The sequence below is a fragment of the Calidris pugnax genome, unplaced genomic scaffold, assembly GCF_001431845.1.
Source record: "Calidris pugnax isolate Ruff unplaced genomic scaffold, ASM143184v1 scaffold3096, whole genome shotgun sequence".
In the NCBI taxonomy this organism is placed as follows: domain Eukaryota; kingdom Metazoa; phylum Chordata; class Aves; order Charadriiformes; family Scolopacidae; genus Calidris; species Calidris pugnax.
Genome location: NW_015092947.1, coordinates 1 through 617, shown reverse-complemented (window position 1 = coordinate 617; position 617 = coordinate 1). Strand labels below are relative to the sequence as shown.

Here is a 617-nt window from a genome sequence, read left to right as displayed (position 1 = left end):
GGGGGGGGCCCGGGGGGGGGCCATGTACGCCGTTTACAAACAAGCCCACCCCCCCACGGGGCTGGAATTCGCCATTTTCTGCAATTTCTTCTCCAACGCCGAACGCAACTTGGTGGTGGCCGGGTCCTCCCAGCTCTACGTTTATCGCCTCAATCATGATTGTGAGGTAAAACCCCCCCCCCAAATTATAATTTTGGGGGGGGGCTTCATTTTTTTGGGCCCCCCCTCATAAAATTTTGGGGTGGTTTGATGATTTTTGCCCCCTTTCTCTCCGCAGACGGGCGCGAAAGGTGATAGAAATACAGGTAGGTGGTATCTCCACCCCTTTCTGATTGAATTTTGGGGGGGAACCCCCCCTTTTTCACCTCGGGGGGGGTCACTATGGTTTATTTGGATTGTTTATTTTTAATTTATTTATTTCCCCCCCCCCTCGTAGAAGGGAAAGGCCACAAGGAGAAGCTGGAGCTGGTGGCTTCTTTCTCCTTCTTCGGCAACGTCATGTCCATGGCCAGTGTCCAGCTGGCGGGGGCCAAACGTGATGCCCTGCTCCTCAGCTTTAAGGATGCCAAGGTAAAGGGGACCCCCCCGGCCCCCCCAAAATCTCTAGGGAGGGGGGG

At 54.9% G+C, this 617-nt stretch overlaps 1 protein-coding gene across 1 annotated transcript; it reads left to right on the top strand.

Moving 5' to 3' along the window:
- Positions 1 to 6: 6 nt before the first annotated feature.
- Positions 7 to 570, top strand: CPSF1 (cleavage and polyadenylation specific factor 1; the record flags this gene model as incomplete). The annotated part of the gene is made up of 3 exons (XM_014962763.1): positions 7 to 166; positions 278 to 305; positions 437 to 570. Coding segments are annotated over exons 1-3 (306 nt in total), but the record flags the coding sequence as incomplete, so codon positions are not given.
- Between the last annotated feature and the right edge of the window lie 47 nt (positions 571 to 617).